The sequence below is a fragment of the Myripristis murdjan genome, chromosome 6 (assembly GCF_902150065.1).
Source record: "Myripristis murdjan chromosome 6, fMyrMur1.1, whole genome shotgun sequence".
Taxonomy (NCBI): Eukaryota; Metazoa; Chordata; class Actinopteri; order Holocentriformes; family Holocentridae; genus Myripristis; species Myripristis murdjan.
This window is the reverse complement of record NC_043985.1, coordinates 14,821,351-14,848,276: the sequence shown is the minus strand read 5'-3', so window position 1 is coordinate 14,848,276 and position 26,926 is coordinate 14,821,351. Positions and strand designations below refer to the sequence as shown.

The 26,926-nt window shown below is 41.5% G+C and overlaps 2 protein-coding genes across 2 annotated transcripts in view; both read right to left on the bottom strand.

Annotated features, from left to right (window-relative positions):
* Positions 1–1,007: 1,007 nt before the first annotated feature.
* Positions 1,008–3,095, bottom strand: mansc4 (MANSC domain containing 4). Its single transcript, XM_030054583.1, has 3 exons — positions 2,876–3,095; positions 2,574–2,708; positions 1,008–1,941 (listed from the first exon to the last, which is right to left on the bottom strand). Exons 1-3 carry the CDS (start codon positions 3,093–3,095, stop codon positions 1,070–1,072), a joined length of 1,227 nt encoding a protein of 408 aa, XP_029910443.1. The 3' UTR covers positions 1,008–1,069.
* A 2,764-nt stretch (positions 3,096–5,859) lies between these two features.
* Positions 5,860–26,926, bottom strand: part of tead4 (TEA domain transcription factor 4) — a 38,780-nt gene continuing 17,713 nt past the window's right edge. Inside the window, exons 3-12 of the mRNA XM_030053669.1 lie at positions 21,381–21,445; positions 19,995–20,057; positions 18,251–18,385; positions 17,690–17,733; positions 17,368–17,429; positions 17,043–17,173; positions 15,838–16,011; positions 11,004–11,144; positions 9,200–9,352; positions 5,860–6,792 (exon numbers count right to left, since the gene is read on the bottom strand). Of these exons, the coding sequence (XP_029909529.1) occupies positions 6,679–6,792; positions 9,200–9,352; positions 11,004–11,144; positions 15,838–16,011; positions 17,043–17,173; positions 17,368–17,429; positions 17,690–17,733; positions 18,251–18,385; positions 19,995–20,057; positions 21,381–21,445 (1,082 nt within the window). The 3' untranslated portion in view covers positions 5,860–6,678. The remainder of the gene's footprint in view (positions 6,793–9,199; positions 9,353–11,003; positions 11,145–15,837; positions 16,012–17,042; positions 17,174–17,367; positions 17,430–17,689; positions 17,734–18,250; positions 18,386–19,994; positions 20,058–21,380; positions 21,446–26,926) is intronic.

The following is a 26,926-nucleotide window of genomic DNA, read 5'->3' as shown; positions in this document are numbered from 1 at the left end:
TAAAAGCTTTAATGTAATATTGGTAGGGCTGACAATATGGACACAATCAAATATCATGATAAATTTGTCCAAATACCTAGATAAAGATAAAGAAGATGTACAAAATCCCAGATGATATCTAGTCTCATGATATCCATGTAATATTGATGTATCACCCAGCCCTTAACATTAGGCCCATTAAGTCAGCTCCTACCCCAACATCACTCCCCATCCTACTCTTGTCACTAACTGGGTGAAGATAGGCACCCTATTGAAAGGACATATTCAGTTGCAGCTGAAACCCTTCTTAAAGAGCTTTGGTCTGTGGTCCATGCACTTTTAGGTCAGGAGAAACCCAATGCACTGGGGAGATGTGCAGGAGTGCAGGAGGTTGAAACACTGAATGACACACGGCCCAAGATATACCATCATCACCCCCACAAAGTGTATTTTTGACTATCTGAACAACCATGGGATTGTTGTTGTAGCATGTCTTGCTCGGAAACCACCATTAGGAGGACAAGGGGGCAAAGTCCTTGAAGTTTGGCATCAACATCAGTTGGAGCTCATTGAAGTGCATCAAAATGTAGGTCTGCCAAATGGACATCATATCACCTTTCTTAAGACAAGTCACCGCTGCCGAAAGCACTGGCTCTTCTGTCGCAAGCTATTGCCTCACAAGTGAAACCAAACTCCCCACAGCAACTGGGCTTAATGGTTTTGGCACACACTAAATTATATGTACCTGTTTTTGTTTACCAAGAGCTCTCTCCTGATCTGTAAGGACCTCACTCTATCCAGTCAGTTTGATGCTCTTTTAGTCTCACAAGCGGCAGAAAGTACATTTTCATTCCTATTTGTCTAAAGAAATGGTTATGAAAACTACATCATGCTATTAGAATAATCCGTAATAATGCCGTAAACTGCACAAATTGTCATTTTATAGTAATATAAAAATTAAAATTCAAACGTATCATCTCAGAGATCTCATCCTGGATTCCTTGATGAAAACAATCTGGTGAGCAACTTTAAAAGCAGGAAATGATCAGTTCCAGACACTTTTTGGCCACACTGACTCCACCCCACACTTTCAAGAGCTTTCCCTGACCAGAACATACTTAATTAGACGCATGGAACCCCCTTTCCCTCTCCAGGATGTGCGGTAGCGTCCCTTCCTCTTCCTCCTGCCCCTCCAACTCACTACCACCAGAATGGAACAACAGCAACTCAGCAACACTGTGACGCAGGTAGCCACTGCGACCAGGAGGGTGTGGGCAGCCACATGCCACCCGGGTCCCAAGCCCCCGAGAGTGTCCTCTCCACTGCCAGCCTGCCCCCCCTCACTCCCTGCAGTGTGGTTCCTCCCCAGGTAGCCCTTGGTGTCATTGGGGTATTGCTTGCTGCTTTCAATGTTAGCCATAAGGGCCATGGAGGTTGGAGGGCTGGTGGCCACCTCAGAGATGTTGGAGGTGTCATGCTGGGTGGGAGTGGCAGTGGAGGGCTGTGTGGTCACTTCCAGGATGGAGGGAAAGGTAGGGGTGGTTTGGGCAGTGTAAGGGGCAAGGGTGGTGGCAGCTGTGGTGGATGGAGGAGGGTTTGTAGTGCTGGGTGATGGAGGAGAGATGGAGGTGGTGGGAACAGGTGCTGGAGCAGTAACTGTTGTATGTGCATGGGTCTCCAGGGTTTGGTAAGACAGAGCGGTCTTAGCTGTTGACAGTGTTGCAGGCTGACTGGTGCTCTGCAGCACTGTGGTGGCGGTGGTGGGGGGCGCTGTTGATGTGGTAGGGGGTTTTACCGTGGGTGCTGGAGTCAGAGGTGGGGCAGGGGGACGGGGTGGCCGGTTGAACTGCCGCTTGTCTGAAGGCAGTGGCTCTGAGGCGTTGACGCGGGTGTAGAGGTGTGGTAACACACGCACATTGGATGCGAAGTATTTTCCAAACACCAACAGATCAGGATCCACACCTAGACATGAAAGCATTCATGACCCATGGCTCTTCTTGGGTTTTTCTTTTCTCTCTATGTTGACACAGTTCTGTATAACCAGACTTTTCTAAGACTTTTATAAGCCAGACTTTTCATAATACTCTCAAATCAATAGTTTTTTCTTGTTTCCAAGTATGCATATTATTCAGAGTATCAAATGTGGAATTAATTTGTTAAGATGCTAAAGTTAAAATGACAAGCTGTTTTTCATCATTTGTCTAATGATTATCTTTATTTATTTATTTATTTATTCATTTATTTACTTATTTAGTATTAGGCTATGATTATTATGCAAGGAAAGACTACTAATTTTTCCTTGGGGATCAATATAGTGCACTAATGTCTTTCCTGATTATTTCTTGTCTTATGTTGTCTTGTGTTATCATATAATGTAAGTTATTAAATGTATAGCTACTTTCAAAAATACTTTGTAATACTAAGTATACATAGTAAGTAATACTAAGTACTACAGCAATACTAAGTAAGCTCTGGCAATAACTTGACAAACTGTGATAAAAGAAATGTCTGTTACAGACAACTTAAGAATTTATTTAAAAAAAAAAAAAAAAAAAATTCTAGCATGCCATTAAGGAGCTTATGGGTTCACTCACCCTTTGTGATATTGTAAAGAACAACGTTGCCGCTGTGGCTGAGAATGCAGCTCTCTAACGTTGGACAGTGCAGGTGGAAACAGTTCACATTGTCTTGAATGGTGTCATAGTGAAATATTGCCAGATTGCAGGAAACTATAGATAGGGAAAGAGACAGTAAATCAGTTCGGGATGCATCTGTAGGGGATCAGTGAAGACATAGGCCTAATACACATCTGCTGCAAATTTGCGCAGGAGCCAGAGTATAATGAAAAAGAATAGCACATGCCTAGTGGACTTTTTTTTTTTTTTTTAATACTCACAGTTTCTTGTTAGGCAACACGTCCGGCTGCATTTCAGCGCGGTCTCCTCTTGGTAAAACTTTAAAAGCTGCGCTCCTCTCCTCTGAGATTCCTCAATATCGATGAAAATCCCGGGGAAACGTCGAATCCAGCAGTTCTTATAGTAAGAGGTCGGCGAGCACCTCGATTCGGTGTGGTACACCAAACTCAAAACCGTCAGCAAACCCCATGGGACATTCATTTCGCGTAATGTAAATCAAAGCATGTTAAATTATAATCAGAGCAAAGAATGTACATGTCTGACACGATCCGCGGGGCTGATTCTTGAAGTTTTGCGGGCATGGAGTCAAGCCAGTGGTCTGGTTTTACTGGTGCCCTCTCCAGGTGTGTCACACCCACGCACCTAGAGAAGGTGGAGAGTAGACTCAGGTGTCCAGGATGTGCCAAATTTCTTCTTTATCTGCATCTCCCCGCCATACATTCGACAAAGCCCCTGATGTTACATCAAAACTTGCCATTAGGAAAATATGCACAGAAAATCTATGAATGAATGAATGAATCATTGTAATGACTGTACAATAGTGATTCCTATAAGTCAATGTAGGATTATTAAAGGAACGTGTTAGTAATACCATTTCGATAACTTTCTATGATCACTATTCGAACCACAGACACACTTAAGAAATATAATGGGATTTTTTTTTAGATAATATAATGCTATTTATATTTATATTTATATTATATGCTATATATTTGTTAGAGGTTGTTTGAGGCATTTTCCCCCCTCAACCTTACTAAAATATCCTTTTTAAATTCTAGATCAGTGCTACACTGTAAATGTGTTGCAACTATGTAATCCACTCATAAATGAGTCTTATGACCATTGCTGTTGAAAGGATTTGGGTGACTTTGTACACACACACACACACACACACACACACACACTCGTATATCTATGTATGTATACATGTATGTATATATGTATGTGCGTGTATGTATATATATCTATATCTACATATATCTGTATATCTGCATCTATCTATGTATCTCTATATCTCTATATATATCAAACGTTAAACTGCACATTTCCAGTGTAAATGGCTGATGCAAATAAGCAAACCATTCCTCTTCTTTTCTTTGTTCAGTGCAAGGACTGAGGACTTAATTTAAAGTTGCACAGAGCAGCTTTAAATTGCTTTACCATGAGGCACTCAAAGTGAAGCTCACAAAAATGTACCTTAGTCTCAACAGGAAGTAGGTCCTCTCCGGGAATTTCAGTAGCCTTTGTTCCAGCTGTGAAAAACCTGTCTGTTTTCAGTTTTGGGTAGACGTCTGAGAATGGATTGCCACAATTGTAGCAATCTGTCTGGATTCTTCCAAAAGGGATTATGAGAATAAGCCTTCTGCTCCTGGGCTTTGGTTTGCTCCACCTGTATGGCCGTCTCTGTCGCCTATTGTCAGCCTGCCTATCCATCACAGTGCTGCGTTCTCAGTTTCCACCGAGGGGTTGAAAGGCCCTCAGTAGAGACTTCATGGAGTGCAGTGTTAATTTACAATTGAAGTTTCATTCCAAAACAAGATAGGCAATTCTAACAGATTGTGCAGAAAATTGCATTAACAACACTTTTTACACTCCACATATGTTTTACTTTATTTATCCTTTATTTAGCCAGGAAGATCCCACCGAGATACAAGATCTCTTCTTCCAGGGAGCCCTGCTTATAAATACTGAATGATCTTTTTCCAAAATGGGTATGATTTTATTTCCAAAGTGGATTTATGGTGTTCTGGTAACTTTTCATTTGTAGCTCTGTGGATAGAAGGAAAATACTGAAAGACTGATGGAGCTAGAGTGACTCAGAAAACCAGCCACTTTAGACCTACCAGTCAAGTCTCTGGCCTGTGCCCCAGTTGGATTTGGCTTCCATTGCAGTGAACACTTCACACCAAAACTCATAATCAGTCTTGGGTTTGGAACTGCCAATGGTGGATCACATGGGAACTGGCACTGACACCACTACTGGCTGCCAAGCCTCAGAATAGAGCTTTCATGCATATTGCTAAAGTCAAACCACTTGACTTAACTTCAAAGTGCTCAGCCCAGTCCTAGACTTTTCCTCTAAGCTGCTCGATTGAAGTGTGGTGGAAGATGGTTTTAGAAAATGATGATGTTTCAACACCACTAGATGGCAACGTTTACTTCTGTTGTACAATATGCCCTTGAAAATCTCTCCCTTCCTATAGCAAGTAAGAAATTTAAACTGAGCATCCAGGTGTTCCCCAAATATCTGACATCTATTATCTATAATGCAAATAGATTTTCTTTAGTTGCATTTGTTGCATAACTGTTTTTGACTTTGTATATGTAACTACCCAGTATCCTATATTTTGGCCCAATTTCTACTGTGCTTCCCCTTTGCTTTTAAACAGAGCTGCTGTGCTGTGCAAGATTGATTTCAGAAAAAACTTATATTTTTTGAATGATTACTCAGAGATAACTAATGTGCAATACGCTCCTTTCTCATTTTTAGTTCCTTTTACAAATAAGTTGGAGCCACCAGATAGCTGGATTTCAGAAGACAGTTGGTGCTAAATGTGTCAATATCTATTTTCTAAATAACTTTGCATCATGAGTGTGTTTATGTGAATTTGTGCCCTTCCAGATGGGACTAAATACTCTGGTGTTCAATCAAATGGTTTGAGGTTAGCAAGACATATAAAAACTCTACTCTGAAACTCAATAGTGCCAGTTTCTAAGTAGCCCATCACTGGCACCTCTAAACTACAGAATAACTAAGTTTTGGTAACAAGGGCCTAGTGAATCAAACAAAGCATGTGATTAGATAAAATCCAGCACACTTGATAATACTGACTCGATATCACTAAAAGTACACTAACACAGCCACATGGCACAATGACTCAGAACAGATTTCACACAATGCAAAACTCAGCAACAGACAAGCATTATGTAAAGAAACACTTGTATTTTCATCTGACACTTCAGGGCAAGTTACAGTTACAGACAAGTCTGTATTCAGCCGACAGACCCAAATCTGGTTCAAGTTAGCAGTGTTATTATGTGCCTTTGTAGTCAGATTGTTTTTCAATCAAAAAACAGTAAGACAATACAAGAAACATTAAACATTAAACATCAAACAAAGTGAATACAATAGCTCTTTTTAATCATCATTTTAGCCTCTTATTTTTTATAACTTTGTTTAGAGGAGATGGATGTGGCACTGTACATAATTATGTTGCTCAAATAACACAAAAGATTGGCACCAAAAACAGTGATATTTTATGGATGTGCAACTGGGGGATTTTCAATCTACTTTAGACTTTATTTCCACTGTTATTCATACTTGATGTCACTAGATGGCACCCTTGGGCAGCTAAACTCCTCATAAACCTGCAGCAGACCTCCCCCTGCACATACATGTGTGTAAAAGGAATCTAAATCAAAACAAGCACTAGTAAAATGAGATGAAAACCACCACCAACAACAACTTTCTCATGCAACATCTTGTCGGCTAAGTTTGGCTCCTTTGGTATAGAGGCCATAGTATATCATGGTCCTCTTCTTTATTCTTGCCACTTATTCACACAAAGCTTGTTTCAGGTTCCACAGTCCCATATCCACCTCTTCCTTAAGTGGTGTTCCTGGGCACGCTGACACAGCCAGTGCTTCTCTGGGTCCTGACTTGCGACTTGTATGATTTCAGCTTTCAGCTTACAGAGGAAGTAGTCCATTGTTTAGTGTTGTTGTTGCTTGCTGAGGTGCTACAATGGGTCTATAGTGTATAAGTTCGAGCCATGAGACTGCGTCAGTCCTTGACTAGCCTGTAAATGTGGTGCTGTGCTCCGTGCTCACTAGTGGAAACCTCAAAGACGTAGGCTATACACAGCAGGGTCTCCAGTGTGTCCCTGTTTGTCACCACCTGTAGAGAAACACAGACCATCCTGTTCAGTAGGGCTGCAGCTAATAAATAATTTTCATTGACAATTAATCTATTGATTGTTTCTGTTAACTCATTTAAGTGTCAAGAATAATGACAAACACTCATTGGAATCTACCAGAACCCACACTGTTCAGTGATGTTTGGTTGGGAAAAGGAATTTACCCACATAAAAACAAGCCAGCATAAAACTCTGCAACAAATTTTTGATGTAATATTGATACTGATTGATAATATTGATGCTGATTCTACAAATATTCAATGCTAAAATAATGAAATTATTTTAGGGTTAGCAAAGCTTTGAAGAGTAGCAAGGGGAGGGGATACATTAGGGCTTTAAATGAACAGTTAATATACAAATAAATTATTTAACAATCTAATGACTTAATAAAATGTGGGGGAAAAAAATCAAAATTTAAATTTCAATGTTTTACTGGTTGTTAGCTGCAGTCAAGGAAGAACATCCAGCAACAGTGACTGGCCATTATCCAAAATTTAATAAAAGGCCAGTATTGATCCAATACATCAGCATCATCCTAGTGTGTAGTATCAGTGTCAGACAAGTTACTTGAAACTACGGACATAATATGATAATATAAATTGTATACATAATACAAAAAGATGTATGTATATTATATATAAACAATATATATATACAAACATAATTAAAATTGATATATATATTTTTTTAAAAATGATGGTGTTTTCCATATAAATGCTGATCAACAGTTGGATTTTAAAGCATGCACATCTCTGCACATACGATTATGTCACTCCCACATTATGGAGTAAGTTTGTTTGCACAAATGTAAATAAAATTAATGTCATGCAAAAATAGTACATTAATTACATTAAAATCTAATGACAGAGGCATATGCTTGTAATTCTCTGCTGTCAAAGATAACAAAATTACATCATTGCCAGCAGCTCTTTATAGTCAGTTATCTTATAAGTTTATTCATATGATCATTCACTTGTATGATCTGATCTGTCTCATGATCATTCACTTATACAGGAATGACACATTTTTATTTATTAAAAAAAATGTCATTTCCGTGGCTTGGAATTTTTTGCTCTATGAAATGTGCTGTTATATTAGACTTCAGTGATGAGATACCATTGAGTTACCTAAAACAGCATTTTAAAGCAAGAATAAACTGATATTTCTAGCCTTGATGTTGTTCTATTATTTGACAAACAAAGCTGATTTCTAACTGCAAACACAGCACAATGTGTAGCATAATCTTCCGAGAACAGCGTGGAAATGTAACAGGCATAAAACAAGCCTACAACCCTCATCAATTCATTATGCTCAATTGCTCCCTGTATCCCTGAATAGAGCACTTGTTACATGAAGCATGTCATCGACACGTTGTGCTCAGCCTTGCAGTGTGTCTGTATTTGTAGTCTGCATCTTTGTGTGTGTCTGTCTGTGTGTGTGTGTGCGTACATATGTGTGTGTGTATGCACATCTGTAATGAGCCCTGTTCATAGTTAATATGAACTAAATCAGTCCATTGAGAGGCCTAATGACATGCTGCCATGTAGTCGTCAGTGTGGGCTCAATATGGTCATTGTTCCCTGGCCAGCAGGAATGCAGCCGCCAGTGGAAGAGACACCAATGTCTTTGAACCCTGGTGTTTAGTACCACTTTGTTACTATGGTGACACACTCCATTCTGTTCACTTCCCTCTTCGTCTTTGCTCTCTGGGGAGCACGTCAGTCCATTCAGAAAAGTCCAACTCAAAACAGAACGGATTATTTGGAAATCTTATAATTCTCTCAAACACCAGCAAAATTTACTGTTCACATCTGCTGGTTAACGGTCAGGCATGGTCACCTGTAGGTACTGTAACGTACTAGCGCAACCACATTCATTTAAAAACAATTTTGCTGTTTCATTCAAAAAATACACTTTTTTACAAAGAATTTTCAGGCAAACTGACTGTCTAAGTGGGCCTGTGCTTCATCACTTAGAATGATGATGATGATAATGCACAATTCACACCTTTGCCAACATCAGTTTCAGACTCGCAAAGGTTAGAATAAATATTTATATATGTGCGTGCATCTTCATACGCTCATCACAAATAGTCCTGCATAAGCAAATTATCCAAATATTTTGTATAACTATAGAAACAGAGATAATGTGGTCTGCAAAAACCAGCGGTGAATGAGATCAGGTGTTTACCTTCCTAAGTTTTGTCACACTAAAGTAGCAATGTTATTCTATCAGTGTTTCAAAAAAAAAAAAAAAAAAAAAAAAAAAAAAAAAAAAAGAATGGAGCATTTTAAAATTGTATTTATTCTTCAAATACCTAATAGCTGCACTCCCAAATTCCCAGCACAAGGTCTTACACAGGTGTACAGTCCTGGTTTCTGAGTGTACCTGTAGGATAGTAAAGTTCTCCAGTACGCTGTTCATCATGTACTTCTCCGGCAGGTGTTTAAGCTTGTGGATGAAGTTGATCATGTATTCGCATAGCGGGGACCGGTGGATCCTGAACACGTAGCGCCCATTCTCAAACCGTGCATACTCCGTCTAGGGACAGATAAAACGCACTGTCTCAGCATACTGCCCCATATATCAGAACATATACTGCACTGAAAAAAAAAAAGGTAAACACATTACAGGATGAAATGTGAAATCCATTGTAAGCACACAGGGAAATAACATATTCCACTCAAACTCAATTTAATACATTGAATATGAGCAGCTATGTGATAAGATGTAATATATGCAATATAATATACTTAATGCAGCGTATGGCATGCCAAATACGACAATAAACATATATCTCGTGACAACTGTAATCAAATAATAAAGCCATTAAATATGATCATGTGGCCTACTGTAGCAGATGGCTCTACCAAGGGATGTGTGTGTGTGTGTGTGTGTGTTGTATAATCCATCAGTGTTGGGTGGGGGCAGGGTTAGTATTGTGTCTAGTTAACAGGAAACATAATAGTGAGTCATGCTGCAGAGACTTGTGAATCACATCAGTGTCCTAACCACAGATCACTGGTAATTGACCGGAATCCATCTCCACCACAGGCAGTTATTCACTCTTCAGGGTAACGGTGCTATGACATGGTCATGACCCCTTAAGGTGGATAAAAACGCCCATCTATTCAGCAGCAAATGTTGCAAGTCTCTTGAATTGCAGTAAAATATGGTCACACACTAGTGCGTTTTGTTTTGTTTTGTTATTTAGCAGTGACAGTAATACTAGTACAGACTGGGCCTTGATACATGGAACGTGCTCTACCATGTAATCCACCTGAGTGCCCCCTAGTGTTGATAATATGGAGCTTTACCATCTCAAAACACTGTGTTTACAAATGTGAAGCACAATTGCAGCAGTTGTTTTTACTGCATGGTCACTGAACTACTGCTGCACTTTACCCACAACACCTGGAGAAATTATTTAAAAAATAAATAAATAAATAAATCTGATTTGCATTCTTTATAGCAGAGCTGGGTAAAATATTGATTTTCCAACTAATCGCAATCTTTATTTAAATGATCTGACATTGATTCTTAAAATCTTAAGAACAACCTTTTAATCAGCTGCTTTTCAGTGGATGTGTGAGGATTTTTGCTAAATGTTATTTGTAGAATGTCTCCAGTCCCGCTGATGTCTGCTCAACAACTAGCCTACAGATGTAAGTTTACTAAAGCACATGTTTTTTTATGAAGGCACAATGGTGGGGGCTCCTTCCCCAAAACTAGCTCCATCACACCTAAAGGAAAATTTTTGATATAAAAATCATGATGGTAAAGGAGACTTGGACAAAAGCAACACTATAGCTACTGCTGCAGAAATGGTATTGCAACTGAGCTGATATGGAGTCAAATCAAATTGAAATTGGTATTGAATCCAACTAGGACCTAATCAAAAATTAATGCCAATACCCAGTCCTAGTTTTCAGTCAGAAGAGATGAGGAATGGTGTGGTGACTAGCTGCAGTTTTGTGGTACAGTGAATTATATGGTTCTACAGGTAACATTCACAAGACCTTTGTCTCCATTTATTTATTGAGGATAAATGCACAATAAATGCATGAAGGGGTCTTCTTCAGTGGTTGTCACTGTGGCAATAATACTGGGTGTGTGAAAATGGGACAAACAAAGCTAGAGACTTTTCACATTTAAAAAACAACCATCGGTACCCAGCACTCCCTCCTCTCACCTCCACTTTCTCCACCACCTGCTTGCCAAAGGAGCAGACCTTGGTGGATGAGGTGATAATCATGTTCTCAGAGCTCTCATACTGACTGGAAACACCATAGAAGAAGCTGCTGTCATCCTGCAGGTTAGCACTAAGGTCCGCCTGGAGGGGAGAGAGACAGATGGCACGTCAGTTTCAACAGCTTGTCAAATCTCAGGTCTGTCAGTCTCACCAAAACACACCAGGTTTGGTTGAGAAACTTGGAAGAATTGGTTAAGGCATTGCTGCTAAACCAACTTATGTATCCCTTTTATTACACCCTTAAATGGGCACACATGCTTTACAGTGTCATAAGCTGTCTCTACATTACACTGTTGTGCATGCTCTCAAGGCTATACAAGAATAACTCCATAATCTATATCATATTTCCAGATTCTTCCCTTCTGCTCACTGATCTGATCTCGAGGAGCATGTTTGTCCACTGGACAAAGATGTTTTACTGAGTGTGACAGCTCAAGAAAGCCTGAAAGTGATTCTCTGTAAAGCCAAGTAGCATCCAGTAGCCAGACCCTTGCTGACATAGTATAAGGCTGTCAATCCAGCCTCAGCATTCCCAAGATGCTCTTCCTGTGTGTGTTTGTGTGTGCGCGCGCGCGTGTGTGTGTGTGTGTGTGTGTGTGTGTGTGTGTGTGTGTGTGTGTGTATGTCGTCGTAACACACAAAACCATTTCATCCTAGCCAAGACTCAAGTTTCTCCATCATCAGGTGGGCGCAGGTTCAGCCATTTGCGATCCTCCAACTCGTTCAAATTTGAATTGAGGCCAGTGTAATCTGATCTTTTATCAGACTGAGGTGCCATCTCCTTCATCAGACGGCTGGCCAGCTTTACCTTTTCCCCTGTCAGGCCCTTGTCTCCTAATGGGCCATTGAGACGCTGCTCAGCCTCCCCTCATCTCTTCATCGCCCCCTTCATCTTCATCTCTGGTTCCTGTAATTCCTCTATTTGTCTTCATCCCTGGGGCCCGGTGACCCTCCCCGAACCGCCGTTCCCTGCTTCCCTAACGGCCTGCGAGGGAATTCATCCAATTACAATCAACAGCACGCAACTGGCTGATTAGATCACGGAGGGCTGGCTGGCTGTGTAACAATTTAGCAGGGCCAGCTCAAATCGGATTCCCTCGGCACTTCAAAGGCGCGAGACAATCCGTTAGGACAGGGCCACAGGCGCTGAGGGGGGCGAAGGGAAGGTGGGGAGCAAGGCAGGGCAGCCGGTGGCTGATAGGGGGGGTTTGCTGGAAATTCAATCTAGAATGCCATAGCTTTGGAGGCGGGCCAGCCGCCTGTCACCGTCGCCATGCCAACCTGTGCCTCAGGACACCCCCGTGTCATGACCTGCCAGACGTCTGCGTCACCGCGGCAGCATCAGATAGGCTCTTCTCATCCTTTACAATGGCGTAAATAAGGTTATCGTATTTTAAGATGTGTTGAGGATTTCATTTTCCTTATTTGTATGGCCGTGAGCATCTTTGCTGCTTTTTTTCCCGCATGGGTGTTGAAATGCCCAGCTGTTTTGTCGCATTTCTGTGTTTTGTCATGGATGCCTTGAGCTCCAGAGGACCCCCTTGGGATAAGATACAATAAGATGAACATACTGAGAAGGGACAGTGTTATGAGCTTGTTTTCCTCTGGTGGGAGTTGCATATGTCATGACTGCTGGGGTCCACAAGGCTCCAACATGAATGAGGACAGAAATGCCGAATGATGAATGACTTGCTGGATATGTGCCCCTGTTCCTGTTGCCATCCCTGGCTCTTGTTCACACTCTCTATGTCACTCTTTCTACCTCTCTCTTTATTGCTGTGTTGCTATCTCTTTCATCATGATATATGGCTGGGCTGCTGTTCCCTTCCTTCCACTCACCCCTGCATCAAATGCCATGGCTCTCACCAGCTGCTTCTTCCTTCGGACTGGAGATGACCGCTTCCAATGGGGTGTCACTCACCAATGTCTTTTATCCCTTCACAATAAATAATGTGGCAGACCATGTGAGAAGCCTAATGCTTCACATACAAGGCCATCTGGGGGCATCAAACTACAGGGGGCACTTTGAATGTGACATTCACAGTCTTTGGAAGCAGAGCAGTTATTCGAAACTATACTGAACGCATGTCCTGACTGGCAAAGGTGCCAGTGGCCTCAACTCAACTTGTTTTGATATTCTGAAGTAGTTGTTGATGGGGTAGGGTGCATTAACGATTCACTAGTTACTCGACAGTTAGCTAGCTGATTGTTACACACTAACACACTAGCTATCTTGCAATAGCAGCCAAGCTAAGTGAATGGTTTAGGGAACCACTTGCTGGTCAATGCACTCGAAGCAACCACGGAAAGGCTTTGACTGAAGGAAGTTGTCAGCTCCAGTGTGTCAAAAAAATGCACCTTTTGGAAAAAGTAATTGTGAAAATCTATATTCTGACTTTATCAAGCTGTGTGAATCACTAAACAGTCTGTGCTAATCAGTCGAAAACCACCCTTAAAAATAAAAATATCAAAAACATTTTTAAAAAGGAAAAAAGCAGTTCCTGGTATATAGCCTACAATACAAATCATATCAAAATAATCTGTGGAACTGCTACATTAAATATGAAGTAAAAATTGAAAAATATTTGCAAAAGGTGCTAAATTATGTTGCACTGTGTTTAAAGATTAATGATACTAACTTAAAAGCCTGGAAGCTCCATTACATAGTGTCAAAGCAGGAAGAAAAAAAAAATCACAAAATTTTTTTCGCTATCACTAAAAATCTCCTGTGCTTGTCAGGACACACTACACTTAAAGCAGTCAACATGTAATGGAGCTCCCATCCTATAGCCTTAGGAACGAAAATTAATTTTAACAGACAGGACAACAGAAATGCATCTTTTAAACTGTGTATTTTTTGTGTGTGCGTTTTGAGGTTTATGAGGTGCTCAGGAGGAGCAATTCAGTAAGATATGGACTCTGTGTGTTTGCTGTTTCATTTGTTTGTACTTTTGATACTGTGCAGTGCCTAGAAGAACTATAGTACAGGCTCTTTAGGCCACACAGAGAGCCTTGCATTAGAGGGAAACGTGCACATCCATATACCAGGCAGTATGGTAGAAGTTACAAAAGCATGGGGTTGGTGCGTCGTACACATACCGGGAAGCAGCTTGGTGATTTTCTATTTGCAGTGGCTCATAAAGTAAATGCATGAGGTAAACATTCTGTTCGGTGATTATCTGAGGCTCAACACAGTGCTACCGCAGCACTTTGGTGGAGTTTTTAAAGTCAGCAAAATGGGCATTAACTCGTGTTAAAATGTTCCAAATTATTGCTTTAAGTGTCCGATTAGAAGTATATTTCTCAAGAAAGGTAGCATGAGAAAATCATGAGGGTGGGCTTGTAAAAGTGTGATGATGTAAGGGTGTACGTGAGGTGCGTGATGCAAATACCAAAGGTCTTGTCCTGAGGTAAAGTGAGGTAGCCAGATCAGATTAGATGGACAAAGTGGACGCATCCAATTACACACTCCCCATCTCACCCGCCCGGCCTCCCCCCCACACACTCCCCTTTTCTCTCCCTCAGTGTCTTTCTTGTGCCCGTTGCTTTTCATCTTCCCGACGTCCATATGTTCTCTCTTATCAACGACATCATACTCTCTCTTTCTCTTGCAATTGCTCTTCATCCCCTGCATCTGTCCTCATTCCCCAGTCTATCTCTTGTCATACATTGTCGTTCTCATCCTCTATACTCTCTGCGTGTAGGGGTGAGTTGGGGGTAGTGGTGATGTGTGTTTATGTGTGTGTATGTGTGTGTGGGGGGGCAAATCTATAAATAAGTGGGGTGTGTGTGGGCTGGGCTCAGTCTAATAGCAAGGGGACAGGTGCCTGGGCTCACATTTCCCCAGTGAAAGATCAGCCCTGCCACTCTTCCCAAGGCTGCTGTTACTAACACACACACACACACACACACACGCACACAGACGCACAAATGCACACATAACAGATTTATTCAAACAACCACACCAAATGCACAATACACCGTCATGCCCTCTTTGCCAACAGATAAACCAAAGTTGGGCCTTTGGATCAACAACTTTCCATTCATTCTACCTCTAAATCGTCCCTAAGTTCCTTTAACTCCAATACTTAAGCTATCCCAACACGGTTAACACCGCTAGGCCATTAACAGCCAACAGGTGCCACAAAACATTAACAGCAGTATTCACTGTACTCTCACTTCACCTTCATGACTTGGGCAGGATTATATGCATTGATGTTGTATGAAATATGAAAGACATATGAGCTCTGAACTGAGATGAACTTAATTCAAGTGGAAGTGAATTGATATTAAGTTGAAATGACATAAAAGTATAGTTTACCTAAATTCATTCATTCATCCATTCATTCATTCATTCGTCACTGGGAACTATGTCCTGCCAAAGAGCAACAGTGAACTATCAATCAGCACCTACAAACGTTGTGGATTATGTTGCATATTTGTGTCATTGTTTTTAGAGAGAGCTGTTGAGGTTTTCATGTGTAAATTCAAGCTCCACAATAAATAGCCATCCAGCAACAATGTATCAGGGCGATGGGAGGACTGGAAATCTTGCCAATCACACAGGAACTATATGGATGAATATATTGTAATGGGAGTAAGTGGGGAAATATCTTTTTGTGTGGATGAAAGTGAGCTGAGCTGAACTCAAATGGAAAGGAGAAGAGAGGAATAGAGTTTAACTAAATGGAACTGAACTCAGGCAAATCAAATTGAACTGGGCCTCCTCTATGAAAAAAAAAAAAAAAAAAAGAAAAAAGCTGCACAGCCTTACCCAGAACTTGACAAGAAAGAAAGCGTTGTGCGGCCCTTTGTCAAACAGTTCCTTCAAACCCCCCTTCTTCTCTGGGAACTTGTCGTAGATCTGTCTGATGTCCACCGCTTCCAGGTAGGGGTCGCTGTAGCTGGGGTTGGACTGGCCAATGTGCACAAACAGATGTTTGTTGAACTAGAGACAGACACAAGTGGATGTCAGGAGGTGAATGGATCTAGATTTTCAGATGGCCAGTCTACTGGATCAGTATCACTACAAAGGACACATGTAAGAACTCGAGGCCATCTGTCACAGTGTGCCTCCCACCCCAGAGCATTCAGTAGAGTATCCCCTCGCCTGCACAAGGGCCCCCCACTAGAATCGCCCTGAAAGCATTCTCTCTTGTCATCCCGCTTGCAGCAACCATGATCAAAATATTTTCTGTCCTTGTTCTATGTGAACTGGTATGTAAAATGTGAAATCTTTTGTTATGTGCTTCCAGACCCATGGCATCAAGAGAAATTAGTTTAGATACATTGAAATAAGTTACTATAGTTGAAGTGGTAAACTGCAACATTGTTTTGGCAACATCTTTGGCGATGAGCAGTCACCCCTGGTGGTGTTTCTGTACCCAGAGATCACCATCATTACATAATTTAAGTGTGCTGCCATATTTTGATGTTTTTTTCCAAGAATACTTCATTGATGACGTTTTAGTTTCTATTGATGCAGGCCTTTTCCTTCACTGTTCATGTCCATGATGGCGCTCAGTGCTCTAACTACAAAGGTATTATTCCCAAATTTCAAATTTTTATATTCCAAACAAATGCCACCAGTGTGAATACATCACTTCATGGTTGCCAGAGGATACTTCTTCCAGAAAAATCTACCTGATACAACGCTTTAAAACAGCAAATGTAAAGCTTTTATGAACTTGACATAAGTTGAAAGAGTACTGTTTTATCAGTCGGTGATAGAGTTGCATAACACCCTTTCGTATATTTGAATTCAATTTCTTAATCCGATTCTGATATTGTTACAAATATGGATTAAAACATCACAGCCTGATAGAAAATCTTTGTTGGAAGATGACTCAGCAGTTTCTTGCAGTGTGTGCAATTAAAATGAATGAATATCTGCTAAGGCTGTGTGTGTGTGTGTGTGTGTGTGTGAGGTGATGTCCCAGGTAAAACATGGATTGGGCCCCGCTGCCTCCGTTTACTTACAGTCTCTGGGTCCTGAGGTTGCTCCAGGAAGGCAGAGAACTCCAGCATACGGAGCTTGGAGCTGGCGATACTTCTACCCTGCCAGGGGGGGGCGCCGGGCGACATGGATAGCCCTGCTGTGCTTTCATAACCTGGAAACGAGAGGGCAGAATGTGTGAGTGTCAAAGTGTGGGTTTGTGTGTGATAAAAGAAAATGAAAAAAAAAAAACATGCTGTGAAATTACAGCTATTTCTCTGAGCTTTGTGTGAGCTTTTCATCACAAGCCTGTCTTATCATTCATGAAAGCACTCTGTTGATATGCCAGGGGAAACCAAGAGAGCCCACCTGTTATGGGGGGTGGGCCGGATGCTTGCATGGCGTAACTCTGCTGGGAGAAGGGCTTAATGCTGGGGAGACAAGGGAGGGAATGACATGTTATGCACCATCTCGCCCGCGTGACCCCATCTCACACACTAATTGGACTGCCTGACCTCTGCAGATGCAGGGGGGAGAAGGGAGGCAGTATGCCGAATGTCAGACAGCTGAAGGGTTTTCTTCTTTTGATCTGTTCTAAAATTCATTCATTCACTGCATGCACACACTAACCTGATTACATTAAAAATGACCCATGAAAAAGCAAGCTGGGGGGGGGGGAATGGCTACTTACTCTTCTGGACCCCCAGGCTGTCCTGGAAGTGCCCCATGCCAAAACTGGAAAAAAAAGAGTACAAACTCTATTAAACATTGTGCCATTGTAACACCATTGTCAACACATACTATTTGATACTATATTGCTACTGTATGCATCTCAAAGTAGTACCACTGATCAAGACCTCAGGGACATTATTTATAAAAAATTCTAATGCACAAATTTTGAGCTAACGGCCACTTCTGAGGCAAAGTTATGGAAACAGAAATTGGTTAAAATGGTCAGGGAAATTTCACCTTGATGCTAAAATCTGTGGGTTAGATTAATTTTCACCATTGTTCTGTGATATATCAAAAAATGAAATGAAACTAATTTCTATCATAACTCAAAATATGAATGCCACATGTTTGCATTGTGTGGAAAATGTACTCTACAATCAATGATAGTCAAATATAGCTATTATAAATGAAGCTTCAGCTCGGCCTTAATAAGGTGGTGAAGAGGACATGAGTCAGCGATCCTAAAGCTCATACTTGCGGTATGACAAATGTGGGAACGGGTGTGTGAGCACAGACTCACCCCACCAGCAGTGGGGTAGGCTGGCCTAGAAAGGCCTTGCAGAGCCATCTTGTTCTGGAAGGCCGTGGCTGAGATGATCTGGGCCGAGGACATGGTGGCCATACTCTGCAGGGCCTTGTCTTTGGCCGCCTGGTCCTACAGAGCCAGAGAGACAGACAGACAGACAGGCAGGCAGACAGAGTTACGCAAAGGGTAAGCGTTGTTCAGACTCCATTTAAGTCAGCACCCCACTTTGCCAGTAACACAAGTAGAGCCCTAAATGGGAAATGAGGGGCTGAAGCCAGCTTGCATCATCGGTGTATCCTTGCCAGGCAGAGAGCTGGAGAGAAGGTGATATTGCAGTCAAGGGCCTTTGGGTCAAGAGTTAAGTTTATTGCTTTGGCAGGGCCAAGCCAGTGTTGACAACTAGCTTCTTGTAGAGGTCATAATGGAAGGCAAGGCAGGCAGCAGGCTGATATGTTAATATGCTAATGCTAACAGTAACAAAATTGCTGAATGCTGACACTAACTAAAGAGTTTGTATGACAGACAGTATATAATAGTGCCCTTCCTATCTTATAAGGCACAGTGATATCCCTGTTGTCTTTGAATCCGGTGCCTCAGCACTTTCCAAACATACTGGGGACTACAAGCACTTGCCGCCCAGCCCTAATGGGCAAGGCCACACAGTGCATTCTTCTTCCCAGAACTGGCTAACACAAGGGCATAGTTGAAATATGGGGGGTTCATGTGGTAGGGATCTCAGTTACACCAAAGATGTATTTAAAAAAGCCTGTCAGAGAGACCAACCCTGTGACCGATGCCGAGCCCTGCCAGCTGAACCCTCATGGCCATCGTCCAAGGTAAGGGGGAGTCCTGTTGCCCGCTGTGAGAGTGTGTGTGTGCGTGTGTGTGTGTGTGTGTGTGTGTGTGAGAGAGAGAGAGAGAGTGTTTGCGTGTGTGCGGATGAGAAACATAAACTGAGAAAGTACTGGGGAGACAGCGATGTGTAAGCTCTCGCCCTACCGCACAGGAAGACATTTAGTGAGGTACTTACCAAATGTAATACCTAGGAGGAACAACGCAGAGATTAATTTGTTTTCTGATAATTAAATTTGGTTCAGTATATTCATAATCGTGCACAGCAGGCCTCAGACATGCTGAAATATATTCACATTTCACTGAAACATGTCATGCGCACAAACCTTTTTGAAACCAGCATCAATTAGTGCAATCAAGATAGCCAATCTTGCCTTTTGTCTATGTGTGTTGATTTTTGAATTTGAACACATGGCAGCACACAGACCATGGATAATGAACTAATTAAGTTTTAGGACTCCACTTGCTTGCTTCCACTTCATCAAAATCATGGTATTTGCCTCAGCCACATGCAAGCACTATGTTCTGATTGTTGTCTAAAAACCAATATGTGTCAATCCCAAATGATAGTCTTCAGACTTTATATAAGCAAAAAACATACCAGTGGCACCCTAAATACATCTAAATACAGCAAGGACAGTTTTGTGATAGCATGCAGAGGACTGGAATGTCCTACAAAATGCACTGAGACATGGAGATTATGAATTATTGATATGATACGCAAGTCCAACATGTATTTATTTATTGATTGATTTAAATTTTGTCTCCTTTCTTCTCAGCCCAACTGAATTAAACTGGAGCAGTGCTTGCACAAACTTGCCAGGCAATACAAGGCATCAGTCAGCGTATATGAAAGAGTAGGTGGAGGATGACTCACGTAGCGTACCTTCAGCTTCACCTGAATCTCCCTGGCCTTCCGCCGCGCGAGCACCTGGATATGACTGGACACCTGAGGGGCACACACAACAAACAACACAGCCCGGTTATGCAATGCACTTATGCCACTCTGTATGTATCCACACAAAGGTGTGCAGTACAGCCCATACAGCTTCCTTTCATTTTTTATGCTATTTTGTAGAACAAAGTTATGAATTCCTTACTTATGAATGATAAAGTTATTGTTTATTTATCATTATTATTAAAGTTGAATTATACCATATAAAGCTATGAATTATAACAGTCAGACAGTCAAATGTATAATAGTTGACATTGCTGAAAAATTATGGCAATTCTGCCAAGTATATCTTTAAATGATGTATTAATTTAAAAAATGCACAATAAATAATTGCCCAATTAGAAATTAGTATCTGTGTGAGGGAGAGAGACTCCATCATATGTGCTGCGGACATGACTAACTTGCGTTTGCTAGTTAATAAAAGGCCAACACTGGCCTGATTGAGAAGCTTATATATCTTCCTAACCCTAGTTTGGATGCACATTGATGAATATTGATTTTTTCCCCTTTTTTTAAAAAAAATTCCATACTTAGTAACTCATGACCATTTGTATTTATAGGCTACATTTTGAACTGACAAAGCATTTAACAAGCAAAGAAAAGAAAAAAAGGGAACATCTGTCGCTACATGACACTATTTGTTGCTAATGATCTCTGCCGACTGAGCAACAGTACACTGAATTTTCTTATGAAACTGTACTACAGCACAGTAGGACCAGCAGGTGTCCCTCTATCTCTCCACCCCATCTTAGGATCAACCGCCCAATCCCCCACCATCCCTCCCCTGTGCCCCCCTCTCATACAGTATCTCCACTCCATTCCCACAGTGCCCTGCCAGATGACTTAGCAGGGACCCTTTTTCTACACATCTCTCACTCCCTATATATGAGCCCTTCCATATCAGATACCATAGCAGGGATACGTTTCCAAATCCCTCGCCCATTCCGTCTCTGTCTCCCATCCGGATCACCGTATTCCCCAGCTTCTTTCCCCTTCTAACAAGCACCAGATCCTTGAGGTGGTGAAGAAACAACACCGACATACGATCCTATAGCATCTGTGCATTGGGCCCTGGCCCTAAATCAATCGTCATCCCCACACAGGCACATATATATCTGTGTGAGTGTGTGTGTGTCTGTGTAGGCTGGAATCAGCGGCTGGGGAGTAGGGGAAGTAGGCAAAAGCAGTATTTCTTACTGTCATTACACCCTTGATTGACAATATGTTATGGCTCTACATGGCTAGTAATGAACATCGCTCAACTTTAGAGAATTTTCTGAAAGGACTAGAGGCCACAAAATTTTTTGGAGAACTCACCTGCTTTCTTGTCCGTGTCTTCCCTGTGCGAAGCTTGATGTACCGTGCGATCAGCTCATTTCGTCCTGTAAAGACCCAGAAAAGATCCATTTTGTTGAGTAATGATGTTGGAATTCACATAATAGTTTACACTTTCCATTTTTAAATCAGAGAACCTTTGGGAAACTCTACTGAGATCAAATAAATGAGACAACTTACTCAAACGAAACATGTTTCCACATAAAGTTTCCTTTGTTTACTTGATGATTTTGCACTTGCCGCTCTATTATATTGTCAAAAGCCTACAGTATGAATAAGGTCCAAACAGAAGCTTCACAAGGAGGACCTGGCCATGGTGTTTTTAGACTGGGAACTTTGTGGTGGGGAGTAGACGGAAAACATATTCCAAGCGTGGAGGAAGTATTAAAATGTTTATCAAAGCTAACTATTAACTCTTCATCGGTGAGCAAATTTCTATATCCCTGGCTAACCTGGCCATACAAGGAAGCAACCGTAGGAGTCAGATGAGGAAATGTTTCTTAAATGTCTGTGCACATATCTATACTTGGGGTCCAGGGGTCTTTGAGGAGCTTTCAGGGGGTCTTCAGCGTAAAGAGGAATAGTTTAATTTCACTATAGACCAACTGATTTGAAATTCTTTTGATACAAAAAAATGTATGTAAAGTGGTTGTTTTAACATTGTTTTAGTCTCACCACTTTGAATACATCTGTCAGTGTTCAAGTATAACACAACACAAGGCAAAATATATTTTCATGTCAGGGACCCTATGGTCCCCAAGAAAATGGGGGTCCACAGCTTAATGACAGTCAGCTTGGGGGCTTATGCTTATTTATGCTTTTTTTAATTTATCTACTTAATTTTCTTTGTTGTATCGTTATTTCATGTGAGTTGTATCTCTTTTTACTGTAAAGTTTATTTGAGTACTAAGAAAAGGTCTATACAAATAATGTATTCTTCTTCTTCTTCTTCTTCTTCTTCTTCTTCTTCTTCTTCTTCTTATTGTATGTGTGTTGCCCCCACTGTAAATCACTCTGTGTTAAAGTGTCAGCTCACTTAAATAAGAAAAAATCTATCAGTGTATCAGTGTGTGTCAGTGCACATATCTTCAGTATATGAAGCATTTGCAGGCCATACACACAAGTGCACAGGCACACTTGCACACACGTCCACACAAGAGTCAAGTGTTAAGTGTCTAATGTCAAGTGTGTCAACGGCAAAAACTGCAAGTGTATGTACTGTATATCACTGTGTAAGTATATACATCTGTCTATGTATGAGAGTTTCTATCTCCTCCTGGCCCCCAGAGTGTTTAGTCCACCCATATCACTATAGTAAGCGTGCATCTGCACAGTGTCGCCGCTGACAGACAGGTCACATTGGCAGAGCAGGTGAAGGGAGCAGCCATGCGATCCCCAGACCGGACTCAGGACAGACACGCCACAGGCCAGTGACCAAAGGGGCCCAGCCCAGTGAGGCCGTCAGGCAGCTGGTGTGTGTGTCAATGTTTATAGAATATGCCTTTACGCCTGCAGTAAATATTGGGCTTGTTCCCCCCTTCCAGAGTCTCCAGTTACAGGCCAAGGCACCGGAGGGCAATGGTCATGTGGCCTCTATCACCCCCCCATTCAGTGGCAAAGACGGAGCGCAGATACAAAGACACAAGCACATATGAATACAGTTTTTCATTCTGGTTCAGGAAATTGGAGACATAAGTCACCAAATTATTGTGGTGAATATAATTTTTGATGAGAAAATGATTCTATACAATGACGTGGTTGACTCTATAATGCTGGACTCCCAAGTGTATGCATTGTTAGATGGACTGGGAAAAAAGTGCAGCTATTAAGGCAAAGCATACACACATAGTAACTTATATATGAGGACACACTAGTCATTATACTGCAGATGAGTATATATGAAGAGTTCATTTGCAAAAACAGATAAAAACCATCCTTAAAATGAATACACCTTTTTCACTGATACTGCTTGGAGTACACACACACACACATATATATACACACACCCAAAGCATGATTTAGGATAATAAACATTATGCCAGGCTAAATAAACATATAAAAAATAGAAATAAATATAAAGTAAATTGTAATAAAATTCAAAAAAGTTTGAAAAGGTTTAATGAATTCAAATGGAGATATCTGTTTTTGCAAATGAACTCTTCATATACAAACATATATTATGAAAATGGTGGACACACACACACACACACACACACACACACACACACATACACAAACAAGGGCAGTTACCAAGTGAATTACACAACTGTCAGATACAGAAGAATTCTCTCACACACACCCCCCCCCCCCCACACACACACACACACACAGAGAAAGAGAGAGAGTCATACAAGGTTTTCCAAGACTTTGCACCACCTCTTAAACACGGTCATTTTTCCCTCGACACCACATCTCCCTGTGAATTAACACACAGATCAGTCACAACACACAACCTGGAACCCATCAGATTTTCCTCACATAGTGATGCTTTGGTCAGACCTCATAACCCTTTGCAGTCAAACAACCAGGGGTAAAGAGGAAACCTGAAGCCTGCCTGAACCCACCCCCCATCGAAAGTTTTGACAGCCAATAAAAGTGATCAGATTCTGCACGGAATGCAAATCATTGTCTCTCCCCAGCACTCAGAAAGAGCGTGACAACCCTTACAGACTGCCCAGACATGAATGTCCACTTATTAAAGGTTTCTTAAAAGCATTCAACTTCTGCTGCTGCGCCATTACTTGGAATGGCCCAGATTTCCCTTGCTGGGTGTACACACTGGCAACCTTTCAGTCACAAGCATATCTCTCTAAAGTTTATAGTTTGCATCTACTGGACGTTTTATTTTGGAAGGAGGCTCTGCAATACTATGTCAAAATAACAGCAAAATAAATCACAGGCATTTGAAAGTTAGGTCTGTAAGAATTGGTCCTTGGCTGAGCATCATCAGCCAAGTTCACTTAGTAACCTAGTTGTGTCAAAAGTGTTAAAGTGTTCAGGCTGTACAGAGTGGGGTCATTACATGGAAAATGGCACTGCAGGAACAGCTGAAGATTAAGAAGATTTGGGGACAATTTAACGTTCATGTTGCTGTGAATCAGTATTGGTCGGGGGAGCAAAGAAGGAAAAAATAGTTGATGTGAGCCCTTGTGAAGTTCCATGCCCCTGAAACACACACACACACACACACACACACACACACACACACACACACGCACACACAAAGCACAGTACCCAGCTGTAGAGCTGCCTTTGTGTCAGGCTTTTGTGGACTTAAACCCCTCTCTCAGTTGTCGTCTACTCTAGTGTACACACATAGTCATTCACACAGATACAGACATACACAAAAACACATGCACACACACACATACTCACACACTTCGGACCCAGTCACAGCATTCATTCTGTCTCAGTCTTATTTTCCTTTCGAGGCTGGAACTCCTCAACCGTTCAGTGTTTATCGAGAGGTGCACTCGCTGGCCAATTGTTTGAGTCCCTAAATGCATATTTCTTTAATCCCCAAGGATTAAGAAAGTGTTCCACTTTTCCTCGCAATCACAGTCTTGAAAAGACGAATAGAGAGCTTTGTCCAAGTCCTCGCAGTACTTGACCTCAAATGAACATTAAGTTGCCTGTATCTAGTTCCTCACATTACAGCAGCAAGTTCTTCCAGTTCCCAGCAGTTTGTGTTCAGGAAACTTCACTGAGCGTACTGCGGGTTGTAAGTGGCCTTTGTGTATCCAATAGGGATTTTCAAAGTGGCAGACACTGAAGCATGAGCATGCATGTCCCCGCTGTTGGATAAAAACATGAACTTTTCATGAATTCAGAAAAACATCCCTCTTTTCAGTTTGATCGCTGCTTATTTTTTAAAATTCCGTTATGGGTTTTCAAGGGTTTTATGTGTGATAAAAGTGTTATAAAAGTTGCTCTAACTTGAAAATGCTAGAGTTAACTTTCAAATTGATTAAAAGTAGGAAAGAAATTAGAGTTGCAAGACTATTCTGTGATGCCATCAAAAATCATGCTTTTATATTTTCTATATAAAGTGTCCCACTGAAAGTTTTTTCATCTCATGAATTTTGATTAAGATAAGGCACTGTAGCCCTGACTCAGCAATGGGTTATCACACAACTATCACACAAACTGTCCATCATTATGGTAGCATCCCCATTCAAAATTAGCCATGTGTCTTTGTGAACATTAAATATCTTCATTAATGAGCTGTCTAGAGCCTGCACTTCATGTGCTCATATCAGATGCCCTGCCACTCCTAGTGTGGGGGCGTGGGGCAGGGCCCATCCAAAATACCCTCCAACACACCCGTGAGATCAGAGAGGGGACTCAGTCACACACTGATGAGATCATGATGTCCAATGGGAGTCAGACAGACAGAGAGCTCACACCAGCCAAGGCTGTAGGAAAGTCACTAGGAACATTATACCTTCACCCACTGGTCCACAGTTTGATGTTGTTTATCACACTGCCTGCAGCCATGGACTTGTCTGGGGGAAATCTGATTCTGGAAAAAATTCTTAAGGGCACAAAAAGTGACCACAGCAAGCAGCCAAGTCAGTGTGCTCCAGAGTTCAAGGGCTATGGCTGGGTTGTGCAACTTATTAAACACTGCAATGTATGAAGTCTCTAAGCTGTGATTCAGACGCTGAAATATTTATTATGCCCCATGATCCACAGCACAGAAAATGATCTTTAACATGGTTCCTCAATAAAATCACAAATGCAATAACACAAGCTATAAAATTGAAAAAATAAAAAAAATACAAGAGGAACAAGTCACAAAGTCGCATTGGAGCAGTTTGACACATGGCTGCATGTCATGAGTTGCTCTAACAGACTAGCAACCTGCAACTGTAAAGTGTTGTCCCAAATGGTTAATACTCTAAACGGCATTAATCGTAAAGACTTTGTCATTCCACATGATCATCCAACAATAAACCCTTGAACTCTGATTTTCCTTTAATTTTTCCCTTAAGTAGCTTTAAAGTTAGAAAAACATATTTTTTCCTTTACTGTATAACAATGTCAGAAACATATGCTCTATCTGCTGGTTGCAAAATGCCACTGAAACTACATGATACTTGAATGAGTGAAATATTCAATCCCAGGATTAGTTTCATCTAACAGAAAATATCTAGATGCTTTGTGCAACATTTTATACACATTTCAGCGGGGCATCTTTGGCATCTCAGGGAAACCATGGGATCTCTACTAGAAGAGAAGATGATGTTCTGTGGGTTTGAAAAGAGCTCAGTCGCGCAGTTTGAATGAAGTGTCCCAAAGTTTTGCCCTACTGCATTCAGTCCTGTAGTGGTGATGACCCTGACGAAACCTCTTAACCTTTTAGCCATCGACCCCTCTGCAGGCTTGTTGGTGGAGGTCAGGGGGAGGTCATGGGGACTAGCAGAGGGAGTGCACAGTGTCACGCACAGATGCAACCACCCCACCTTCCAAAGTCAAGCCTTCAGCCAGGCTGGTCATAAATCTGCCCTTCCTCAATGGGCTGTGGT